At 38.8% G+C, this 22,502-nt stretch overlaps 3 protein-coding genes and 1 pseudogene across 4 annotated transcripts; 3 read left to right on the top strand and 1 right to left on the bottom strand.

Annotated features, from left to right (window-relative positions):
- The first annotated feature begins 48 nt into the window (after positions 1–48).
- On the top strand, positions 49–6,615 carry LOC146456427 (uncharacterized). The gene is made up of 4 exons (XM_085092612.1): positions 49–386; positions 593–954; positions 2,183–2,282; positions 5,236–6,615. Exons 1-3 carry the CDS (start codon positions 210–212, stop codon positions 2,274–2,276), a joined length of 633 nt encoding a protein of 210 aa, XP_084948738.1. The 5' UTR covers positions 49–209; the 3' UTR covers positions 2,277–2,282; positions 5,236–6,615.
- On the bottom strand, positions 2,920–3,862 carry LOC146456428 (uncharacterized; annotated as a pseudogene).
- Positions 6,616–6,727: 112 nt separating the features above from the next.
- LOC146456426 (transcription initiation factor TFIID subunit 8-like) lies at positions 6,728–14,224 on the top strand. Its single transcript, XM_085093123.1, has 7 exons — positions 6,728–6,938; positions 7,465–7,563; positions 7,825–7,887; positions 10,048–10,172; positions 10,363–10,448; positions 11,705–11,772; positions 12,763–14,224. The coding sequence occupies exons 1-7, from the start codon at positions 6,812–6,814 to the stop codon at positions 12,948–12,950; spliced, it is 756 nt and encodes a 251-aa protein (XP_084949249.1). The 5' UTR covers positions 6,728–6,811; the 3' UTR covers positions 12,951–14,224.
- A 211-nt stretch (positions 14,225–14,435) lies between these two features.
- LOC146456425 (aquaporin-3-like) lies at positions 14,436–22,479 on the top strand. 2 transcript variants are annotated; one of them, XM_085093122.1, is made up of 7 exons: positions 14,436–14,454; positions 17,259–17,358; positions 17,445–17,571; positions 18,081–18,218; positions 18,842–18,960; positions 19,545–19,762; positions 20,831–22,479. In XM_085093122.1, the coding sequence occupies exons 2-7, from the start codon at positions 17,278–17,280 to the stop codon at positions 21,012–21,014; spliced, it is 867 nt and encodes a 288-aa protein (XP_084949248.1). In that variant the 5' UTR covers positions 14,436–14,454; positions 17,259–17,277; the 3' UTR covers positions 21,015–22,479. The 2 variants fall into 2 exon arrangements, with proteins under 2 accessions (XP_084949248.1, XP_084949247.1); XM_085093121.1 differs by lacking the exon at positions 14,436–14,454 and adding an exon at positions 14,486–14,639.
- Positions 22,480–22,502: the final 23 nt, after the last annotated feature.

The following is a 22,502-nucleotide window of genomic DNA, read 5'->3' as shown; positions in this document are numbered from 1 at the left end:
TGAAATATGAGGACCGAGTGCACTGGGGAAAAGTGGTAATGATTGAATAGTTGACGGAATACTAATGGCGGGAAATCACTGAAATCAGTATTCATGATTCTTTGTACAAACGACGCTGTCTATCTGTCTTAGAAACGGTTTATGACCTCTAAAGACCTTTATCTACTGGAAAAAATTCTCAGAATTTTACCTTACTTTGTAGCAAAAAAATGTCGGCGCAATTTTCATTCTCTGAGCCGGTTTTGACTGCGAAATGTGATCTCCAACACACTTTCGCAAATCCATGTTTGAAAAGAAAACTTGAAACGGAAGTGAAGAATGGCTTTGTTGCCGTACAACACCACGAAATGTGTTCGGCAGAACAGGAATACAACTTCATAAGCGAAGTAAGTTGTCAAAGCTTTAAGCTTATTATAGCTATATGCACGTACTGTCCAAATATTTTCACCGAGCGATGTTCGAGTGAATTGAACTAGCCGGAAAGCTGTTTGACCTAAAAAAAAAATTGTTCATTGCTATTCACGGTTTAAAATAAAGTATCCTAATGCATGGTTCTTTGATGTTTTCTAAATTTTACGGTTTTCCTTTATAGAAAAGACCGCGGTTTTCACACTGTTTTCCTCATGATGAACTCGGCATCGAAATAAACAGAAACCAAGGCATGAGGAATGGCGAGTTAAATTACTTCCCAACTGTCGTAGACAATTGCTCAAACACAGCTCAACATGGAAACAACATGGGAGCTGATTCCTTGCTGCTACTTGACAATTTGGAATCGAAAACATCTTGTGAAAACGAGGAAGCCACGGGAATGGATGTTGAATGTGAAACAGATGGTGAGAGTTGCCCGCCAAATTCAAATATTGGATCGACTACTGTGGTTCCGAGTGACCCTTGTGGTAGCAATGAAAGTACACCAGTGAAAGGATCACCAGCTAGAGAATTTCTATCCAAGTTAGTGTTGTAAGAGTAATTTTTCTTGCAGTAGTTCACAATCATCACAAATTGGGTTAAATATTGGTCAATCTTCCATCAATGCACTGTCAACTGAGTTGCTGGATTTCACAGGTGCATGCAACTATAACAAGAGAAAATCTGTACAGTACAAACTCCTTGTAAAATAAAAACAAAACGGAGACAAAACAAAGAATGGCGAAGGGTGAAGTCCATCACCCAAACAAAATGTTAAGCAAAATCCGAAATATGGTCCAACAAACTGCAAATCCATAAATTTATCCAAGTTGCATTTGCTAAATCTGTGAGTCCATAATCTGAACAATTTTTATGGCTAAATCCACCAATACACAAACCTCACTCCCTCCTTAAATTATAGCATGCAAGAATAATCAACTATTTTATTGCATGTACAAGTTCGGTTTGTGTTACAGTGACACCACTGCATATTATTATCGCGCTAAAAGCAAACTTAGGAACTGATAATTATGTGGAAGGCTGGACAAGAAGACACCAGCTGTTCCAGAAAAAGTTGCCCAGCCCTTTCTCTCAACAAAGATAGTCCATTTGGCCGTCCGTGTGCGTGATAATGCATAGGTGACATTAAAACAATTGGTAAGAACAAAGAAGGGTGAGTACATCACATACCACTTTTAAATGTCCTCTGTGTTATCAGAGTATACACTCGCGTTCAAATGGAATATTTACAAATGTTTTGATAGCTCAGCTATTCCATACAAAATTAAAATTTATTCTTAAACCTTTCTAGTGTTGATTTGCATGGAGATCGAGATCAATACTCATGATTGGCTAACAGTCTGTCTCCTTAATATATACACACAATTTTACAAGGAAAGATTACAAGAACTACCCATGGCTCACAATGTCATTTATGCATCTATTCTTAAATCGCAAATTCCTCTAGACCAATCAAAATATGAACTTTACTCTGACCATCATATTAAATGTAGCACAATTTTACATTCATCACCAACTCCTTTTTGTATTTTCTAGTCATGTAAGGTAAGCATAATTCCAATGTTAAGAATTAGTTATTGAAAGGCTTGCTGCAAGAGGGGAACATATCTACATTTTTGGCCTTAAAATCAAAAGAACTACTTTCAGAAATGTTTTTCATGGAGCATGCACTCTGACAAGTTGTGTTCAAATTTTCAACATAAAAACAACACATTGTTGCAAATAATTTGTGTTTGTCTTGTTTTTGCAGATATAGACCTGAGTACCAGATGTACTGTATTCCATCTTACTGTCACCCAGGGGGATTATGGGATGTTATGCTTGAGGTCTATCATGGACTATAGAACTTTGTGAGTATACAATACCATAGATGACGACCATACATGTACATACTCTGTAGACATGTATGTTCAAATGATTACTGCACCTTTCAATAACATGGGAACTCTGAACTTCAAAACCCAACTAACGATTGGCATGTTTTACTGCTGTCAATCATAAAAATTATTATGGAGACAACTGACTGACTGCAAAAATGCAGAAACCAACAAAGCAGATCGAAAAAAAAAAGTGGAACAAAATCTGCCAATCACAGCATTTGAATGGCAAATTTGTGTCCTTTTGAACCCAGTGAGCCATTAACATCTTAGTTTTCTAAGAGGTCCACTGAGCTGATTGACTGTAGTGGAAGAAGCAATGGTTGGTTAAATCTTGAACTTCAGGGTCTGCATTAGCCTCCCACGCAGTCGTTTTTAGGGGAATCGTATTTCCTCCTCCCCACAAACGCCTGCTTACCCAAGCGCCACATTCCTTTCCGCCGCTAAGCCAATCACAGTGAACCTTCTAAAATCTGGAAGGTTGACCTTGACCTCAGAACGCCTCTCTCGGGAACAGTGAAAAACATCACAACGGAGACAGAACTTGACCGAGCTTACGTGAGCTTTTAGCACCGTGTGCCCTACGTTCAAAATTTCTTGTGTAAATGCAATAATAATGACAATCTTTAATGAGGAAACTTTTTCACTAAAAAGTGGTTTACAAAAAGGACCTCGAAAATTAAAAATTAAAAATTTACAATGAATAAAAATGCTAAAAGATGCTACTAAAAACTAATGTATCTTATGTGTAATACAAAACTTAAATCAATGAATTAAAAATCTGACGCTTCAAAATATTTACATTTTCAGAGGCTCGTATAGTTTTGTCCAGCGAGTTAAAATCACTTACAGCATGATAGCCAGTTCTTTGTTTACCCCAGTTTCTTTTAGCTTCTTTTAATAGATGGAATTTTGAGGTTTGCTTTATTTCTTGTGTTGTAACTATGCTGTTCTTGCTGAGTAACTAATGTTAATTCGTGATGCGTGAGACCATTAAGACATTTATATACATGTACGCATCGGCGCTGGAAGCGCCTTTTTTCTAGTGTTAACCACTTCAGTGTAGTTAACGCATCAGACGCAGAGGAATACAGTGGTCGACCTAATATTATTTTAGCCGCCTTATTTTGAAGTACTTGCAAACTAGACATTAAAGTTACATTATGTTTGTCTCCCCAAACTAAATCAGCATACTCGAATAAGGGCATAACAAGGCTTTTGTAAAAAAGGATGCGCGCCTTAAACGGTAACAAATGCTTAATGCGTCTAAGTAGGCCAAGCCTTTGATTAACTTTCCCTGCCATGTATTCGACATGATTTGTCCACGAAAAATCAGACGATATTAAGATTCCAAGATATTTAAAACAAGTAACATTGTTTATACAATGATCAAAGATTGAAACAGTTAGAGCTATTTTCCTCTGTAACTTCTTGTTACTGCCTATAAGCATGCATTTGGTTTTGTCCAGATTCAGTGTTAACTTATGTTCATTCAGCCATTTCGCCACAGCCAGGAGGTCTTGGTTGAGCTTTTCAGTCAGCTCCTGAGAGGAAGACCCATAGCATGCCTATCAACTGACTGCAATAAAAAAATTCGTGACGGGAAATAGCGATATTCTCGTCAATTTGCCGACTGGTTACGCAAAGTCGCTTTAATATTTATCAAGCTTTGCCTTCAGTCTTGTCGACCTTGTCGATGTGGAGGAAACCGAAATATTACCCGATATGTCGGTAAACTTTAAAGATTTTGCAGTTGAAACTCGCTTTGTTGTTGCAATTTGTTTGGGGTCATGTGTGACATTTTCCACAAGGACCACAAGTTGATCGGCTCTTTGTCGTTTAACTTTCCGTTTAATAGTCTTTAAAGGACTGATAAATACTGCAGATCTCCCCTTGATACCTTCTACATTCTTCTTTGCTTTCTCGAATCGAGTTAGTCTGTCGTAGCACTTCGTACAAACAAACAAATCTGCTCCAGAGTTTACGCACCCGTAAGAGGCGATATCTTCACCGATTGTCAACTCGATCAGCTGGGGAAGATCGATTACACTTTTCCGAAGATTTTGACTCTCCCAGCAGTGTCAAAACGTTGCACAAGAAGCGCTTGTATTCACATTCAATATTTGTTTTGGTGTTTCAGCCATGACCAGCCATTCCAGTAGTGAAAAAATATATATATTCCAACTTAACTCCCGCATCTCTCAAGACTGTATTAAACAGAGACAAAGTACAAAGCTCGCGGGAAACGGAAGCGACCATTGTAACCAGCAATTTGATTTGATGTCATTAAACAATGCCTCGATGGTAATTGGCTAGGGTGCTTGGGGAGTAAAACAATGGGAAAGGAATGTGGCGCTTGGGTAAGCAGGCGTTTGTGGGGAGGAGGTAATACGAGTCCCCTAAAAACGACTGCATGGGAGGCTAGGTCTGCATGTAATTGAGAGACGCAGTTAAGTATTCTTACACCATGTAAGACTTCATGAATGGGATCGCGTGTAAAAATAAGTGCTTTATTGATAAATTGTACATGGGCGTATCATAAAACCCAAATCTTACGTACATGTATACGGACTGTCTGATGAACTGTATTCCCGTTCTAATAAAGTCTATTGCTGTTGTGTTTGAACTTGGCATTTTCAGTGCGATTAATTTGTTACGAATTTCTAGCCAGTTGCACTTTCAAAAATTTTGACACAAATTTCCCTCCGATCATGAGCCCAGCCAATTTTGAAATGCAAATTTCCCTCCTATAATAAGCCCCTCTGAATATTAGCCCCTTCCAAAAATAAGCCCCTCAAAAAGGTCCTTTGAAAAATATACGCTCTGGGGCTTATTTTCGGAATTTTATGGTAGGTCAGTTATGCATTGATCTGCCCTTCAATTATTATATATTGACTTAATGTTTTTGTTTAATTGTGTCTTGCAGATCCAATGGTAGTGTGACTGTACATAAAAGTTAAAGCAAAGTCATAGAAGTATTGCAAATTTTAGATGAAGAACACTACAACAACAATGATTCTGTTTTAGCATTGTACTGATTTAAGACATGTTGATGGCCACTATTCATACAGTGTAGATACACCTGTAGAAAGAATCTTTTTAAAATGTTTATATACGATATACATCAGTATTATTTGCTTGCAGTTGTATTTTTGAACTAATTTCTGTCTCGTTGAGTGTTGATGTAGCAGTTCCACCATGCAGACATTTTGATATTGCATGCTGTACACTGCAATTTTTTCTTCTGTAGAATTCTCAAGCAGGGCTGGAAAAAAGAAATAAAAAAGAAGCTACATAAAAGGTCTTTGTCTCTGACCCTGAAACAAAATATCTGATTTTGTTGTCTATAGCACACTAGTATATGACATGTACATTTTACTTTCTTTGGTGATGGCCTGTGTGTCATGGCCGTGACAACCTCAGAATATGGACAATTTGTTATTTTTCAATGGACACATGCTTTTATACACCACATTGTACATTGTAATCTGCTTCTGTTCTTCTCAGCTTTTTTAAGCTGTTTTTATCTTTGATGTCTATTTTTATTTAGTTGGTAAAAATCCATAAGACATTTACATAAGAAATTTACAGCTGGTAATTTTGACATTTTCATGCCTTATGTGTCCATAATTTGACATTGGTGATATTATTTTACATAAAGGTAAAATCTAGTCTCCATGTGCTGATTAAAGGATGACTTAAAAAGAGTTGGAAAAAAAGAGTAAAACAGTTTAGGAGTTTGAATTGTCACTTGAAGTAGCCTTTTTTATTTTCTTTAACTAGTGAAATAATAAGTACACTGAATGTGTAGCTTTCCAGATTGGACCAGGTGGGTGGGGGGCCCTCTGAGGCTAAAAAATGTAAAGGAAACATGAAGCTAAATTGGAATTTCCAGAGAGGCAGGGGAATCTTGGAAAAAATCCCTCCCATTGCAGGAAGGGATATGAAAATTTTCTGGAACTGCACAAAATTGTTTTGTAACATCAACAAAATGTTGATTGCAACAAATCAAATGCAAGCGGCTATAACATCAATTTGAATTATCACTTTAAAAAGTAAAATGGTAGGCTACACATAATGATCCAGTTTTGTTAACACTGGTGGTAATTATAGTGTACAGAAACTGCCAGGAAGTGTCTTATGGATGGTCAGGATTCAAATTGAAAAATTTGGGAAGACTTTATTAGTTCTTCCCCTGTTTCGAATAAACTGATTTGTTGTTTTGAATTCACTCCATACAATCCCGTTGGTGGTCGTCCCTTCCAAAAAAGAAAAGTGCCAGGAATAAAATGATAAACATTTTGGAGTTTTGACTAGTTTGACTGATCATTAATAGTAGCTAGAATCACACACTTAACACACTCAAGACAGGAGACTTTCTCAAGTTCTGCGCTTCCCAACATGCCCCGTTAATTGTTTCCAGACCCACCCCTCCCCAACAGTGGTTCTCGGCATTCATTGCCACTCCAGGGGGATTCTGGGTAATTTATTGCACTTCCAAGATGGCGGACATAAACTCTGTAAACCGGCGTCTTCTTGAGATTTCTATTTGTGCTTTGCTGCGAGAACAAGGCTTCACATCGGCTACCAAGATAGCCTTGGAGACTCTTACTGAAATGCTTGAAAGTTGTAAGCAATCACATTTTATTTATGTATGTTATCTCTCTTAAACAATGCCAACCCGAAGCGAGCTTTGTTTTTGTTATCGAACCGCTTTGATCATTTGCCTTCCTGTATTCGATTGCTTTTCTCGTTGACTGTAAGAACTACTGTCCCATGTATGAATAGAGATGTAGACATTTCTACGTTTATTTGTTTTGTTTTCGTACCGTTTCTGCTTTTTGTGATATTTTTAATAACACTAGTTAATCAAATTAAACAAGGTTGACAAGCTACATGTAAGGTTGATTTTACTGCACACGGCATATTCAATGTTGTTAACTGTTCTAGTTTTAGTCAGTTTCAACGATTTAAAAGCTAATCAGTTTGGGAAAAACTCCGGGCTCAAATACCCTGGTCTCCTTGGTGAGTTGTTTGCGCTCACTCACCCATGCTGCACAGGCGAGGGGTTTAACAGGGTTTAAGCTTACTTTTTAATCAAAATTTCTCTACATGTACATACGTGTATTTCCCTTCGTTTTTGCTTTTGTTTTAGATTTGTCTGAACTTGGGCATAGCTGTAAACTCAGCTGTGAGCTGTCAGCACGTGTCAAGCCAACATTAAGTGATGTAAAAGTAGCTTTAATTGACATGGGTATGTTTATATTTGTATGTTCTTATTGCTTTTTCTCTCCATGAAATAACTTGTCCTGTTCCAGTGCTGTTCACTGTCAATATTTAAAAAAAATGCATCCTGTTTAATACCTTAAACAAAAAACTTGCATAATTATGTTTAAACGTCTCTTTGATCATCAGTTATAACATTTAGTTACATGCAACTCAAACGTTTTCATGACAATTAAGTCTTCAAAACTTGAATATTCCTTGGTTGACTATTTTTTTTGTGTGTATTTAGGAGCCGATCTTGACTCTCTCCCATCTTATGGAAAGCGTGTTAATCGGATCCATGTCAACAACCGTGAGTTTTCTTCTTATATGTATTTTGTAAATCTGAACCCAGTTGTTCAGAGCCCAATTTTAAAAGTAATCCTGGGTTAGCACTCTCTCCTCTGCAGAGGTTTTATGGGGTATTTTGTGTATCCGCTGAACGAAGTGAGTGCAGGTGCAAAAGCTGAGAGGGTTGACTTGGCGGCGAACCTCTGCCAGAAGCGTGTCGTTTTCTTGTACATCGTTAGATTTCTCGGTCATCTCTAAATTTGACAGTTTCATTCTTGGCGGAAGTCAGCGTTTACTTTGTCTCTACAGTTTGGGGTCATTAATTTTAAGGTGAGATTTCACAATTTCTAGAAAAAAGCAAAATCGTTTGTATTCGAAGCCCACCTTGAAACCCGTGGAGAGTGAACTTAGTACATTTCGCTTCGTGAAAGTCAACAATAGTCACCAACAAATAATTGCTTTTTCTGAGCTTGAAAGGCCTTTTAGCCTTTTATAACCTTAATTTAAAAGACAGTTGTTTCATCACAGTAAATAACAACCCCCCGTGAGAACTAAATGCTAATTAAATCACCCAAAGATGATTATGACTTCTTCTGATTAAACTTGTTTACAAGATAAAAATATCAAGTTTGGTCGTTTTGGAGTATAGAAAAAAATACGCTTTGATTAAAACATTAAGCTTACTTGCTCTAGTCTCTTTTAAGACTGAATTGACAGTTTTTGTTTGGTCTCAGCTGGCAGACGTTTCCTCAATAAATCATTTCTTTTCATGCACTCTTTTATCTCCACACGATCGCCGCTCGTGTAATTTGAATTTCATTCTTGTAGTGATGATTCAAGGCATCACAGCAAAATAAAAGCATTTTCTAAACAGTCATCATGAGAGGAACAAACTTTCCCCGATTTCTAAGCATGTAGGTAAGTTTTCGTGAGTAAATCTCCCACATCGCCCAACATGACAATTTCACAAACACCCGCCATTTTCATGACATAAGTACACACACCACCCTAGTTACAAAATGACTCCCCCGGGTCGCAGCCATGTTGGGCGTGGTTTCTGGCAGAGGCTCCCGCCGTCGCCTTCCACGGAATTTTACGCCTGCACTCACTTTTCTCAGCGGAGCCTCTGCGGAGGAGAGAGGGGTTAGCATGCACTTTGACTTGAGTTTAATTGCTAATCAATAAAGATTTTCCCAAAAGATTTTTGTCCCACAGTTTGATGTAGACTTTTCTTTAACCATAAGCCTGAAATTAGCTCTTAATATCATTTTTAATGAGTGAGCTGGCTTTTGAGCAAATGAGCCTTGATATGCTAGTGAGTGTCATACAGTTACTTGAATGTACATCTTTTAACTCAGTTCTGCTTAATTTAACATTGAATGGCTCAGAAGAAAAGTTTCGCTTGTTGAATTCTACATGCAGGTTTTTTTTTACTTTTGCTCAGATCTGCTACACTCTTTTCAGTGGCCTACAATTTTATTCACAAAAATTTGCCCTGTCTTTTTTTGCCTGTTTCAGGCATCATTTTCCAGAAAATAAAAACCCTTAAAAGGCACCTGGTACATGTTTCTTTGTGAATGAAACCAAAGAAGGGCACGAGCTGTAAGAGAAAAAACGGCCCTTTATAATTCATGGGATTTTCACCAGAAAATTTGCCAGCCAGCTGAGATGTGGAAAAGAACGTGGGGCTGTGTTTTGAGAATGTATTGTGAACATATTGTAAGCTGCAGGCAAGCAGTGAAGCAAATCTGTGCAAAAACCTAAAATTCAGTATGAGATACATGTAGTTAATGGTAATGGTATTTTTATACTGCATTTTCTATTTACATATTCAAATGTGGTTTACATTACTTCAGTGCAATAGTGAGATCGAACATCAGCATATATACTGGCACCGCTGGCAGCCACTATCAGTCCATTAGTGACCTAATCCAACCCACTCAACCCATGAATCATGAACCCAGTGGCTTTGAATTAAGTATTGTTAGTAACACCCCTCCCCCTCTCAAAAAAATGAACTAAACCAAACTAAAATTCACGTAAATAAGTAAAATAATGATGCAAGGTTCGTACATTTTGTGCTGTCTTCTTACAATGAAATTTGCTGCCAGACAAGTTGCATGGTACGTTATGAGAGTTTTCATAACTGAAACAATTTAAACTTGTTTGCTTCTTTTTGTAGCTCTAAAATCGCGTATTGCACCTTCACCTAAGTCCTTAGCAGCTGGAACCAGACAGACCCGCCCTGCGTACATTCCAGCACACTTACCTCCACTTCCTGATCCACATTCTTATATCAAGACACCAGTAAGTTAATTAAAAAGAAAGACTCTGTTAATGTAAAATACAGTGAAATTTAGAGTGCTTTAATTATTGCTACTGAGATAGGTCATGAATATTATTATATGTATATTATGACTTGAGTACCGTAAAATAAATTAATAAAAGTCCACTGAAGATTGAATAAGACCTTATTTTTGTAAACATTACTTTATAGGCCTTCAGACAGTCAAGTAAAGAATATCAAGCAGTGAGAGAAAAGTATGCAGCACAGAGAAAAGACATCGAAGAAGGATTGTCAAAGTGAGATAACTTCTTTAATGGTTTACGCATGGTTCATTCTAAAAATTGGTGTCCCACCTGGTCTCAGTAGGCCCCCTTGGAAGATCTTCAGGGCTTTTTTGTCGTGAAGAGTGGTCCAAAGATGTTTCAACTTCTTGTACAGAACGTTTTAAAAATAAAATGATAAATTGGTTGTGTGTACTTAAAGGGAACCCCCACTCTCACAACAAATTGACGGGTAAGCGTTGGAAATGGTGTCTAAATTCTAAATATTTGTCTAAAACGTAGAAATGACATTCAAGTGTGTTAAAAATTAGATATGATTATCAACAACTTTCGCTTTTAAATTTCCTGGGGGCAGCCATTTTGAATTTGATGACGTGTAATGGTTGCCACCATTGTTATTCAGCAGAAGGTCTTTTGTGTAAAACAATTGAGCAACCTTATTACGTCATGAAATCCAAGATGGCGGCGCGCGGGAAATTTAAAAGCGAAAATAGCCGATAATCAAATTATGTTTTTCGATACTGAAATATTATTTCCGTGATTTCCAATGAAATTTCAAAGAAAATTGTATTTTCAATAATGTAACGTTAACATGTTTCAAGAGTGGAGGTTTCCTTCAATATAATTTGATATGGAACTTGTTATCAAGTTGCCTTAATAGCTGATTAAATTATTATTTGTAATGGACATCAGACATGAGTATGTTCAGGTGTGTAGCACATGTGGTTAATGTAATGTGAACATTTTCAAAATAGATCATTCAGTGACTTCACACCAAAATTAATTGTATTTTATTCCTTGGTGTAGTGTGTGTACTACATTTGATGTGCTTGAACAAATTTTGTTGTAATTTTACTTGTGGTAATATTGCAATGCTGCACTCTGGTGTAAACTTTGCTTTACAGTGTAGCCTTAAGCAACAATCCACACCCCACCTCACCCCCCAACCGGTGCCATGCATGCATTGAACTTTACATTATTAATACGTTATTTTACCATTAGAGTAATGTATGGTGTATTACAATGCAAAAAAACTCAACCAGGGCCACCCAACATTGATCAGCCAATCACAGGTCACATTTACAACAAAGAAGTCTGGCTTTGGTAGTTTGTAAACCAATCAAAAACGAGAATATTTCTCTAAATTTCAAAGTGTCGGTTTTTTCGGTGGCCATAGTTGAGTTCGTTGCACTGTAAATTGTGGGTGTTTTTATTATTTTTTTTTCAAGTTTCTCTTATTACATGTAGCTCCAATGTGTTTGACTTGGCAGATTTTTAGCAAAGACAGCAGAGCTCAGTTCTGGGATCTGTGAAGGTTTAGATGCCACATCTTTTCCATGTAAGTTTGAGCAGCATCCTGAACTTTTACATTTAATAAGCAATTGACATGTTGTTTTGTGAGGCGTTTTGGTATTTTTTTTTTATCAATTTATTGGTTTAAAAATTCTTCCAACAGTTTTGCCAGCCATTGGGGCTGGTAGCCTCTAATGTAGCTTTTATTTGGGTTCAGTGCAATGTTTCACCCAAATGGTGGCTGCTTGGTAGACTAAAGTAAGTGGTTAGCCAATAAACTTCAAAGTTACCTACAGCTGTACAACCAACCATCAAAATGTCTACACTCACTCACCCTTTTCACCAGTGTAGCTAGGCCTGCTCTCTGGTTTGACCTGTACAACTGCCGTATGCATGGACTGCATTTGAATAAAATTATCATTGTACCATCTGATATGTTGTACATGTCCTGCGTCTTTGATTTCCATCTCTTCTTCCCACTTTAATCCTTGTTTCTCTCTGGTTTGACGCTCCCCAATTGCCACCATTTTGAGGTTGTCAGCACTGAGGTCCAATTCTATGCTGGCCACTGAAACCCCTAACAGACACTGGGTAGGAAGTTGTTGCCAGTTCATGGTAACGTAACAAGAACGTTGAACAGTTTACTTCCATATTATTATTTTGAAAGTTGGCTGCGCAACCGATTATTGAAATAAGGTTTTCTTCTTGCCCATTACCAGCCTAGATAGGGTTTTTGATCTTATGAGATCATGACTAAAAAAAAACCACTTCCTATTGTATTTTTGTTGCTGTGATTGAATGGAATGATGGTATCTTGGCAACAGTCAAATCAAAGTCCTACCCAGCATTTGTTAGGGGTTTCAGTGTGGGACTGAGTACTAAAAAATTCAAAATGGCAGGGATTGAGGAACTGTTGAAATAGAGAGAAGCATGGATTAAGACAGAAGAAGAGGTGGAAATTAATCAAAGGCACAGGTCAAGAAATCAGATGGTCAGACAATACTTTTTTAAAATTATTTCTTTTCTTTTCCTACAGTACTCATAAATGAATCACCTGCACTGCCTTACTTATCTGCAGTTGGAGACCTTGACGAGATTGAATTCCAACCTCAAGAATCACCATCTAATGGCATGTTGTACACGAGCACGCCAAGCACAGACTCGTTTGATAATCCGTATCTACGACCAGCAAAAAGGATACGAAAGACTCTGAAAACCAGCTGATATGAATTAAAGCCAGTTCAGTTACAGCTGGTGTTGAAACACTTATGGGGTTTAATACATTTTTTTTTGGGGGGGGGGGGGGGGGTGAGAGGTCATTTTCAAAACATTTATTTTATTTTAAGTACCAGAGGCCAGCTACAGTACATTAAAGTAATTGATAATTAAAAGAAGTATCTCTATCTGATAAGATACTTCTGTGTTCGTTCAAGTTCCACAACTTTTCGGTTCACAATTATACTATATATCAAAAACACCATTTTAATATGCCATGTTGACCTATATTTAACCACATTCAGCCAGCACCTGGTGTTTTTTGGATTTCTGAGTCTGTACAGGGGTTGCTTCATATTAACATCAAGACCTCTGAAGCTACAGCAATAAGACTTGGAGGATGTACGGTATGTTCCAAACTTTGAGGTCTGCATTGTAGATCGACGATCTCGTGTTACATGAATTACGTCACTAGTTCCTCATAGCCACCATCAAAACCAATAAATAAGAAAAATTATCGGAATGGTATAAAAATGTACATTTTACCAGACTAAACTTAAATTTTCTCATCAAAAGGTAAGAAATCCAAATTTGGAATAAAATTAGTTGTCAAAATCTTGTTCCCATGTAAACATAAAGTCATGAGCAATCAATTACTAGACCAAATTGTTGCCAGATAAAAAGTGCAGCTCTTCCTGGTCTGGACAATCATAATTGTCGTTGTCTTTGTTATCTTGGTCATTGTACGTCATAATATGATTAGGAGCCATGAGCATCAAAGTCATATCTAACAAGGGCATTAAAATCATCATTATTAGCATTTTTCATCATCATCATCATCATCATCATCATCATCATCACCATCTTCATCTACATGATCGTAATTGTTTATAACTTCATCATCATCATCATCATGATCATTTTCTTCAGCGTCAATGACTGCATGCCCAACAACTTTTTGAATAATGTACTGGTAAATATTTCTGTTTTACTGTACTACACCTTTTTTGGTGGAATATCAAGTTATCTGAGAAAAATCAACATTTAACGAAACTTTCACTTTACATGGTATCCGTTCAGGCAACATTGCTAAGGGCGACGTCCCTGCCTAAAATTGCCAGTGAATGATAAATTAACATGATGAGAATGTCTGGCTGGAAGTCCAAATTTCGAACTGTTCCGTTTCAACCTCCATAAAATCTTGAACTGTGTAGCAGCGAGTGTCTTATTGTACTTAGCTATAGACTTGAAATAAATTTAATCTTTTGTTACTTTGCGCTAAAGTCTGACTGATTTTAGTTGGGAATTAATTTATTCACCATGACAACCTACCCTACCCCTCATGATTGAGGGATTATTTAGGTTGTCAGTGAAAACTCAAAGAATATTTTTTTAATATTCTTCTAATGAACAGCAACTTATCAATAGAGGCTCGGCAAAGGCCCTCTGGAGACATGTAGTAGCTTGCCGTTGACACCCTGTGTCCGAATAATTGTTTGGCCTGTGTGATCAAGTAATTTTTTAAAAAGAACGCGTTACTCATGCGTGATAGCGTGATGTAAATTTTCTTTTGTTATACCTCGACTTGGTGCCAAGTTGCTGGTGATCCGACGATCGGGAACTTTGTTCATCTTATCAACCTGCATTACACTCAGTTTGCACGTGAAGGAAAGCGGTATCGAAATAGTGATTTTCGAGGTAAAACAAAGCATGAATTTAACTAATGTTCATTGTTTAGTGTGTATGCGAAACAATAACCTATAAGGAATAACAAAGACTTCAGCACTGATTCGCTTCATTGATCACAGTGCCGGCTGACGAAGGAGGTTGCGATTCGCAAGGGACACTCAAATAAGTTGCTTTAACTAATCTGGCACTGCTTGCAATTTCTTTTTCTTTAACGCCAGTCATGTTCTAGACACAGTTATGAAGATATTTAATATTTTGGCACAATCTCTACCTTTGTCGCCGAGCAACACAACTAGGATACGTGTCGCGAGTAATTCGCTCGCAGAAAGCGAGCCAGACCGTAAAAGCAAGCTATGAACATCATCAGCTACATGTGGTGTAGTCAGTGCTGTCTCTCAACATCTTCATACCGAGTGGCATTTTATTATATTTTTTCAGCTCGATTTTTTATGCTTGAATTCTACGCGATATCCTTTTGAATTCTGTATTTAATTTTACAACGTTTTAACATGTCACAGCGGATTGATTTTTGACTCGTAAAGACTGAAAAACTTCACTCGAGCTCGAACTTGACTCGTGCTTCGAGTAAACTCGATTCAGTGTAACAGAGGGCAGTTCAAGTAGACACGGCACTTTTTCTCGATATGTAAAGTTCTCCAAAATACAGTAGAATTAACATAATGTAATACTGTGTGAGTAACCCCTTTCGATCACGTTACAATAGAATGGATATTGTTCTGTTGATATGTTGTTTTTTTAATCACTTTTCGTCGTTTACATAACAATTATAAACATGCTCAGTTCTCTCGACTTGTAGTTATATAAATATCTTGAGAACGGAAAAGCACATTTTCATGAAATTAAAACGGTTAAAACCTGGAATGTTAAAATGAATTTTCCACATGATCTAAAATCTTGTTCGGTCAGGTCTATTCCTATCTGGTCACGCAATATTCGAAGTCACGTACTCCAGAGTTTTTCAATGCGTACTGAGATCAACCAATGCTAACAAGAATCATAGAATAATAGAGGAATGGAGACCATCATTTTGTTTGTTTTGGAAGACCTTAGATAACAAGGACATAAACCAGATTTCAGAGCCAAGCGGTTTTCGTGAAAACATGGTTTTGGCCCTGGGTTTAGTGTGAAGGTTTGGTGGGGGGTGGCTCGTAGGTTCAGTTTCGTTTGATGAAAATTTAAAAACTGCAAAAGCCGTGAACGAAGATCCTGCTTGTTTTGTACGTTGGATCTCACAGGAGATCTAATCAGCCAAACTTGAAAAATAGACGATGAGAAGTCCAAAGACTACTGCAAAGCTGACACAACGTAATATATTTTAAAACAGTTTCGTTTGTTTGTTCTGTTTTGTGTTGTCGTGTGTAACTCGCGCTCCGTGCTTGCCTCCGCTCGCCTGAAAAACGCCAAAAAATAACGCCTGTTCTGCAGGCTATTCTCAAGCGTTCTTTCAAGTGAACTGCACTTCATAAGTCAATGGCGAGTCTCGTACAAATGCCGGGGGGGGGGGGTCCTCCTCGGAATTTTGGTAGGGGTGGGTTCGGGGTATGCCGCCCGGTTCTCCAAATCCAGACCCTATTTCACACCAATGTCATTTTCCACACCCGTTTTCAGACCTAGCCTCTAAAATCCATACCGTTTTCAGACCTTTATTGTAGCGTAATTAAGCTTCGCCTCGCATCACTGCCGAAGTCAAGAATTGGTAAAATTCACCTGAAAATCTAGCTCGAATGATATATTTTGGATACCTCTCTTTCTCTACTATTCATTTGGAGTTAAAAGACAAGTACGTTTATACGCTGTCGTGGCGGTGTGCGGCAAATGCAGACTGCAGACTTGCAGCCCCCTTGCAGACTCAACATACTGGCCTTTCTCAATAATATTGTGTAACCTTCGCCATTCCATATCATGCGCTGTCCGCTTGGTACGCTTTGATATTTGGCTACTTTTACGGTTGTCCTTCAGGAATGAAATTCGTACGTGCGCCAGTTTTGAGAAAACGTTGTCAAACTATATAGCAGTGGACAGCATAATAAGGGGTAGTTTCTGACAAAAATACAATTTTAGCGATTTTTTTACATTCTAAAATGTCAGGATCGGGTAAACTCGCCGACGAACGAGGCCTGTTGGATTGAGTTTATCAGGTATCGAACGCCTGGCAAGAACGAATTAGCTGCACAGCGTTATTCAAGCGTTACAGTTATTTTGTCCTTCAGGACAACCGTGAAAGTAGCCAAGTAGCCTTAAAGCATACCAAGCGGACAGCGCATGATGTGGAATGGCGGAGGTTATACAATATTATTTTTGAAATGAATTGGGAAAGGCCAGAATGTTGAGTCTGCAAGTCGGCAGTCTGCATTTGTCGCACATCGCTCTCGTGGTTCCCATGAACCATACCCGATTTAAGACCATAATGGTCAAAATCCATACCCGTTTTCAGACCAAAAACATACCCTTTGGGGCGGCATATACTGTACCTGTATAGCTTATATAGAGGAGCACCCCCCCCCCCCTCCCCAGGCACGAATCCTCTCGGATCAATTCAGCCACATCTTTGTATGGTTCTAAATTAGAATTTCAACTTATTTGTGCGAGTTGTTTTCACATCAACAGATTCCACTGACGATTCAACATGACAAGCAGATTCCAGGGCAGACTTTCTCCTCTAATGAGAGAGGCACTGGCCGAATGCATGGCTACATTCATCTTAGTGGTTTGTAAAACTGCAAGTTGACTTTTTAGTGTGAAAGTACGGTTTGTTTTGAGGTCTTATTCACGTTTTATTCCCTGTTGTTTCAGTCCTTTGGCGTGGGCTCCATAGCCCAGTCGGTCCTCAGTCGCGGGAAATACGGCACATTTTTCTCTATAAACTTCAGCTGGGGCATTGGGGTTACACTTGGCTGTTACTGGGCCGGAGGGATATCGGGTGAGTGATCGACCTTCCTCTTACCTTTAAGAGTAAGGCATTTGCTATCCTAGGCGGGACCGTGACATTCGCGGCTTACCATGGGGGCAAGAGATCTCATGGCGGCCAGAGAAAACGGTACTGAAGGGAGTTGTCTCAAGATGCGTATTCCGTTGCAAATTGGCATCAACGCATGGGAAGGCAGTTGCTGAAATTCGAAAGAGATTAACACCTGATGTGTGCCTCTTTTTTAAAGCACCTGGAGTGTGTAAAACTATCACATGCTGAAGGGAAGGGGACCCGCCGCATGGTAGATAGCACATGTCCCCATTGTCACAGAGTCACACATAGGTTGCCAAAACTTGTCCTTCGCGCACTAGTACGTTGCAATGACGTCCTTACAAGGTCTTTTTACGTTAGGCTACTAGTGGTCCGTGAAATACGTGTGCTCGCTAAAATTTCCTCGAGTATTCTTCAGGGAAAACATGGGAATTACTCCAAGTTTTTTCTCAGTTTTTACTTTTTCTTAGGTGCGCACATGAATCCTGCTGTAACCCTGGCCTTTGCCGTGGTTCGTCGCTTGGCTTGGATTAAAGTTCCCGTATATTGCCTGGCTCAGTTCCTGGGAGCGTTTATTGCGTCTGCCATTGTGTATGGAATTTACTATGGTAGGGACATATGCATGTTATGTGGTCTTATATTTTTTTAAGCGATTCATTCATATCGCTCGTCAAGCGACAATGGACGTGCTTCGGTATGATTGGAGCAATTGAAATGTATTTCAAAGTTATTCGAAGCCCGATTAAGCTAATCAAAATTCGTATCCTGGGTTAACGTGAACTTTGATTCGAGTTTTAATTACTTATCAATAAAGATTCTTCAATTTTTTTGACTTTGACGTCTCTTTACCATTAGCTTCAAAGGAGCTCATTAAAAACATTTTTAACGAGCGAGGTCAAAATCTCGGTTTACTTTTAATCGGGGATTAGCATTAATCGGCTTTCGAACAACCGGGCTTAGAATTCTTTTTTTTTTTTTTTTTGCTTGATTACCAACTGAATGTCATTTTGGGCGCTTTCCATTTGTCGGAGTGATAATTTTTTTAAGATTTTTTTAACACCATCCCTTCAAAATGACGCGTTCGATTTACGGACTGTACGGCCTGGCCTGCCATTGCTGGCAAATGGAAAGCACTCTTTGTATTTCAGGGCAAGTGTTGTACTGTTTTATAGAATATGACAAACGTGTTACCTGTGCACTCAAACTCTCTTCATTCGGCCTGTTTATCTAGACGCTCTCAACGCATTTGACGGTGGCGTCCGACAGGTACTTGGTGCAAACGGCACGGCTGGGATCTGGGCAACCTATCCCCAGAACTTTGTATCCACGGGAAATGGATTCGCGGATCAGGTATTATAAGTTATATGGTGCGCGTTTTCTGTAGCCTGTCCCGTAGACGGACTATAACCCCCAGTTACCGAGGGTTGCAGTCCGGCTGCTGCGCAGGCTAGTTTTCTGCTGTTCCCTTGAGGCCAGTGTCATTTTGTGGTTGAACTTATTCTGATACTTAGGATCAAAAAAAGTGTGGGAAGGGGTGGGGGGTAGGGGTGGGCGATTCACTAGCGTGGAGTGCGACCGATTATAGCCCAAGTCAAACTGCAAACTTCTAGAAACCTATGCATACCTACATAAAGACAAGCATCCGAGTATCTTTCTATTCGGTAATTTTTAAAACTCGCGGATATCACTCGAGAGATCATCTCGGGTATCGTGCACGTACAGTGGAAAATATTGCGGCACGAGAATCGTTTTCGTAAATGTATGGCGGGTTAATTTTAATTTATACAAACCAACTGCTACAAAGCAGGAAGGGATTGGATACTCGAATTCGCATTTAGGGAAAAGGGACAGAGGGAGAGAGAAAAGACCACCCACATTCAATATTAATTTTAGGTAAAGCCTTGTAATCTGTTCTCTGTTTCTTTTATCTTCAGCTGTTTGGTACAGCTCTTCTTGTGAGCTGTATTTTTGCAATCCTGGACCGCAATAACAATGCCCCCGACAAGGGCGTGGCACCGGTCATGATTGGTCTGGTGGTGTTTGTTATCGGTGCCACTTTTGGATTCAACTGTGGTTATGCCATCAATCCCGCTAGGGATCTGGGACCTAGAGTGTTTACTGCAATGGCTGGGTGGGGTTCTGGGGTGTTTACGTAAGTATGTGATTCTTTGTTAAGAGACGATTAGCTGTTCTCGGGTGATAATATTAGGCACTTGATTAATTAACTGACATCTTCGGGAACACGATGTGGTGTCCGGATTCGTAATAGCCTAAGAACGTTAGTGATAGGAGAAGTTATTTTCAGTAATTCTTATTTGCCTGGACTTCAACTTACTTCTGTCCGTGATAAGGTTTCTGCAGGGTGAGTTGACGGATTGATCAGTGAGTCCTTCGATCGTTCATTTGTCCTTCTGCCTTTCATTCGTTTCTCAGTCCAATCATCACAATTCCCAGTTCGCTCGACCTTTTTAGACAAAGAGATAAATGAAAAACCGAGTTCATGAATAGATTTGCCACGATGATTTGCGCAAAAATATGTTTCGTAGTGGTCTGTTTCAAACTGGAGCAAGTATTAAAGTTTTAACAAAGAACTGTATCGGCAGCGGGCTACCATTACCTGTAGACTATCGGAATGTTTTATCAGATCTCTACGAAAATTCTAACCTGCGCTAGCAGACGTCTTTTCCGTCTGCTCTCGCAGGCTACGAAACTTCACACTTTTTGCGAAGTTCTGTACTGATGAATTAATTTCAGTCCCGCATTTTACTTAGGCAGTAGTAAAGCGAGAGAGCCTCGCGAGAGCGCGCGAAAATTGCCACGCGAGAGGAAACGCGACGCGCGAGGGAAGCGAAAAAGATTATGTTGATATAATTATATATTTTTAACTTCCCTCCTCGCGTCGAGTTTCCTCGCTTGGTTCGCTCGCTTTACTGTCCCTAAGGAAAACAAAGGACTGCTGTCTGCTGTGCTCACGTCACTTTTTAATCTTACATTTAGAGGGAAGAAACATCATCGATGACATCAACGACATATAGTCTTATCCATGAATAAGCGTTGCGAATTGAAAGGTCATTGATTATCGACTCATAGACGTGTAGTCATCGATTGATTTATTACTCATCTGTATCACTGGTCTTGTGGTTGCGAATAAGATTAGTTTTAAATCGGTTAACATAAGACATAAAACTTATTTAATGTCACATGTTGCGTTATTTTTTAGGGCTGCAAATCATTGGGCCTGGGTACCAGTTGTAGCCTGTTCGCTTGGAGGAGTACTGGGCGCCATTGTTTACATCATTACTATTGAGCTTCATCATCCATCACCACACCCCAGCGATAATAACCCTGACATCCCTTACCTACCGGTGAATGCTGCAAACGATTGCACGGAAGGGCAACTTTAGATCGCTTGATAATTTAAATTTATAAGCCGTTAAGAAATTAGTATACATGTCTTGACATTTGAAGTTCACTATTGGTCGTTTTGAGATCTCTCATTAGGCAATCGCCTTTTAGCTCCATTTACCCATTTTGATTAATAATATTATCTGTGTCGGGGCTTACGGGACTGTAATCGGGGAGAGAGGAGGGGAGCGAGGAAAAGTGAAAGAAAAAAAGGGGGCCTGATGCCTGCCATCCCTTTTTTTCTACCACTTAAAAATCTAACCACATATAGAGCTGATAGCCGTTGCAGTAACTTTGCTACAGTTTTCTCAGTCAAATGGTCGGTAATCTCTACCTTTTTTGATTGTACATGTTTCTTTTCCAATTCTCCAAATTCTGGAAAAAAATCATTGTGGAAAGTTTTAAATTTTCCCATTCTTCTACCTGAGTCCCGCTATAACTTGCAGAGTTTGCAAATACGGTCTTTAAAGACTACGTTCACTTTAACGGACGTCAAACAAGGGTGGTCTTTCAGATATCATACCTCCGAAACGAAGTCGGTAACCCTCCATTTTTTTTTATATTTCTGACACGAGTAACTCATTACCTAGCCACAGCAAACGTTTCAGTATGAAAAAAAAAATCAATACTAGAAGATTTCGGGCGAATGTCCTCAAATGGCAATCTAGGATGCGATTTTTAAATCGACTGTGTAAACTACGGGCGGAGTGAGAGCCAACTAAGACAGCTCTTCAGGGCTATTTGATAGGCTGAAAAATTCCATTTCCATAAGCTAGCTCTTTTTTGTAAATATTTCAAGGAAAAATCGCTTTTCAGGTCTTTTCAGTGGATTTCGTCGTAACAAATCGCCAAGGAACCTCTGCTATCCTACACTTTACGCATGTCGGCTAAAACTCGACTTAAAATTTCTACGGTGAAATCTCCACAAACGTTTTTTTGTGAGTGGGTCTCGGTTAAACTTGATGAGTAACATATGAAAAACGGAAATTACCATTGTGTTTTTTAGCGCTTTGTATTTATATGGAGAAACCGGTCAAAATTTCCCGCCAAATGGAACAGTACAATTCTCGAGTGCTTTCCATTTGTGTGGAAACAACACTTGTTCCGTTGAGGAATCAAATGGAACGGTTCTTTCCGCTAGAGCATGGTACGTAAGTGTGACGAGGCAAATGATTCATTGATATATCGGTCATTTCGATAAAAACGAGAAAAGAGGAATACGTTTGAAGTTATTTTTTTTTTCGAAATTGTCAGTGGGAAGGACTTTTCCATTAATGGTCAAACCAGAAACGACCGCTTTTTCCATTCAAAAGGAAAGCGCTCTTTATAATCTTGCGAACTGTGAATGCCTGGTTTGGCAAGCCTGTGAAGAGCAGAATATTAGAGGGAGGTGGAAATATTACCTACCTGAACTCCAGATACAATGAAACAATTAAACAAACAAATAAACAAACAAACAAAAAATGTAAATAAGAAGAAAAATATTG

This window comes from Pavona decussata, unplaced genomic scaffold (assembly GCF_977016875.1).
Source record: "Pavona decussata unplaced genomic scaffold, jaPavDecu1.1 SCAFFOLD_254, whole genome shotgun sequence".
NCBI lineage: Eukaryota > Metazoa > Cnidaria > Anthozoa > Scleractinia > Agariciidae > Pavona > Pavona decussata.
This window is presented reverse-complemented; position numbering and strand designations above follow the sequence as displayed.

Excerpts from the sequence above, each read along its gene's own strand:
- LOC146456425 (XM_085093122.1), top strand. The coding sequence starts at position 17,278 with ATGACAAGCAGATTCCAGGGCAGACTTTCTCCTCTAATGAGAGAGGCA. Across the intron at positions 17,359-17,444 it reads TGGCTACATTCATCTTAGTG|TCCTTTGGCGTGGGCTCCAT; the intron begins GTTTGTAAAACT and ends CTGTTGTTTCAG. Across the intron at positions 18,961-19,544 it reads GAAATGGATTCGCGGATCAG|CTGTTTGGTACAGCTCTTCT; the intron begins GTATTATAAGTT and ends TTTTATCTTCAG.
- LOC146456426 (XM_085093123.1), top strand. The coding sequence starts at position 6,812 with ATGGCGGACATAAACTCTGTAAACCGGCGTCTTCTTGAGATTTCTATT. Across the intron at positions 7,888-10,047 it reads TCGGATCCATGTCAACAACC|CTCTAAAATCGCGTATTGCA; the intron begins GTGAGTTTTCTT and ends TTCTTTTTGTAG. Across the intron at positions 11,773-12,762 it reads AGATGCCACATCTTTTCCAT|TACTCATAAATGAATCACCT; the intron begins GTAAGTTTGAGC and ends CTTTTCCTACAG.
- LOC146456427 (XM_085092612.1), top strand. The coding sequence starts at position 210 with ATGTCGGCGCAATTTTCATTCTCTGAGCCGGTTTTGACTGCGAAATGT. Across the intron at positions 387-592 it reads AATACAACTTCATAAGCGAA|AAAAGACCGCGGTTTTCACA; the intron begins GTAAGTTGTCAA and ends TTTCCTTTATAG. Across the intron at positions 955-2,182 it reads GCTAGAGAATTTCTATCCAA|ATATAGACCTGAGTACCAGA; the intron begins GTTAGTGTTGTA and ends TTGTTTTTGCAG.